General features: G+C 31.9%; 1 protein-coding gene across 4 annotated transcripts in view; it reads left to right on the top strand.

The window, feature by feature from the left end:
- Nucleotides 1-651: 651 nt before the first annotated feature.
- The window catches only part of LOC106879111 (disintegrin and metalloproteinase domain-containing protein 10), a 58,785-nt gene continuing 57,240 nt past the window's right edge, over nt 652-2,196 (top strand). For all 4 annotated transcript variants that reach the window (XR_008265878.1, XM_014928551.2, XM_052974274.1 and 1 more), the window contains exon 1: nt 652-1,124. Coding sequence is in view for 3 of the 4 variants with exons in the window: in XM_014928551.2 (XP_014784037.1) it covers nt 998-1,124 (127 nt within the window). In the remaining variant the exon portion in view is untranslated. The remainder of the gene's footprint in view (nt 1,125-2,196) is intronic.

The raw sequence follows: 2,196 nt of genomic DNA, 5'->3' as shown, positions 1-2,196 counted from the left end.
AATTCATCCTACACATAAAATTTTGGCAGCTGAATTCACGACATGGGTATTAAGGACTTATGTGAAACTAAGACGCGAACCGAAGAATTATTAGACGAAATTTCAATCGAAAATAACATGGTAGTTACGAACGATAACTCTTGTAAGCAAAGTTTGCCGGATGTGACAAACTGCGCATGCTCGTTAATAGAACGAAGCTGTACATTTCATATAGGTTCAGGCAGGTACTATCACCTTATAATAGTAGTTGCTGTATTAATGTATATTTTTTATTTTATTAACTAGTAAATAGTGTTGGTACGTTTTAGTAACTTAAAAAGTGATTTCTTTTTCTCTTCCTTTTTCTTCATCTAAACTTTTAGTAGGTGATATAAGAATAATTTATATATAAGTCTTCAGTGTTTTTTTTTTTTTAGATTATAGGATTAGTTACAGGGGAGTTGTGAGTCAATAGTGTGTAACTTGTGTGAGAAAAAAGATCAGCCCAACGTCTAAAATTACATAGATGTATGTAGATATTACACACAAACAGGCATAAAGGCTTGAAATTCTCGCGCAATCACGGACAGGGACGCTTAAACACTTGCTTCAACACTGCCGCAGACGCTTAAACACTTCAAAGGTTTTGACAGGAACGCTTAAACACTTGCATATGCATACACAGACGCTTAAACGCATACACACACAGAGAAACGTTTAGACACTCATACACACAAAGAAACGTTTAGACACTCATACACACACAAACACTTAAAAAACACACACGTTTAAACACATACACACACACACACACACACACACTACATGCTTACCAAATTTATATAATGTGTATATGTAGCACATTTCTGTATCTCTATGCACAAATATAGTAGCTATAGCGGCTGAAATTATTCCAAAATGGATTATTTTCGATAAGACTTAATGACATTTGTCAGCTGATGAAAGCTGCCAGAAACTGTGAACTAGGACATTCACTTTCCCTGTCTTCCTAACCGAGATGTTGGATCAAACTGGAAGTCTATGGAACAGCTCTATGTTTAAGCTTTTCACTTTCATTCTGTTGCTGCAGCAGTTTCTCTGCTGGCATGACTGTTTTGTGTTTAGTTCAGCATCGTCATCTACAGGTGAGTAACACCCATTACATATAAACCACATCATACTACACTTTCCCTTGTAATAATCGTACTTATATATATATATATATATATATGTATGTATGTATATGTATGTCATAACAAACCTTTCTTTTACAATGTCTTTCTTCTTTCAGTAAATATTCTTTGACTCATTTAATTTCCGATCAAGGATTTACCCAACACTTCCACATGCAATATAACTGGCACGCTCATGTATTTTGTTTTTTAATGTAATTTATAATCAAAGCTGATTTAAACGAATTAAATATCCTCCGTTTTTCAATCATGCACCATGACCCTGAAGGGATAAAAAGAAAAAGAACCCCTTCTAATTTTGAAAGAATTTAAACCCCCTCATAACAAAATGGAGATGGTTGTTCCTATATCAGTTTCCATTGTTAACAATAACATGTTATGCTATATGTTATAAACAGTTTATATATATATATATATATATCTAGAGAGAGAGAGATATGTATATATGTCTGTGTATTTTCTCTTTCTCTAAACCATGTTAAACACGTTCTAATGTGTCCTATATGTATCGTTATGCGTGATATACAATATATATTTATGTGTGTGTGTATATATTTGTGTATTATGTGTGTGAGTGTATATATGTATAAAAGCTGAATTTTTCATGATTCATTTAAGCATCTAATTCTTGGTTTCACGACACCGATTGGTCAAACTTTTCGGTTACAAGAATATATATATATATATATATATATACACACACACACACACACCATCTTCTGAGTACTTCCCTTTGGTTGTATTTTGTAAACAAAAAAATTAAATTTTCAATCTTTCTCTTTTTCTTTTGTTATCACATACATACACTCATATATATCACTCACTCATATATATATATATATATATATATATTGAGAGAGAGAGATTGAACATTATTTAGACACACGTGTTTGTGTGTGTGTGTGTGTATATATATATATAGTGAGAGAGAGAGAGAGAGATTGAACATTATTTACACACATATATATGTATATATATTCTTTACCGAAACAATAGATCTGAAAACTATAACGATTCATTTTAT

Source organism: Octopus bimaculoides, chromosome 18, assembly GCF_001194135.2.
Source record: "Octopus bimaculoides isolate UCB-OBI-ISO-001 chromosome 18, ASM119413v2, whole genome shotgun sequence".
NCBI lineage: Eukaryota > Metazoa > Mollusca > Cephalopoda > Octopoda > Octopodidae > Octopus > Octopus bimaculoides.
Note: the sequence above shows the minus strand (reverse complement) of the source record. Positions and strands in the feature narration are given on the sequence as shown.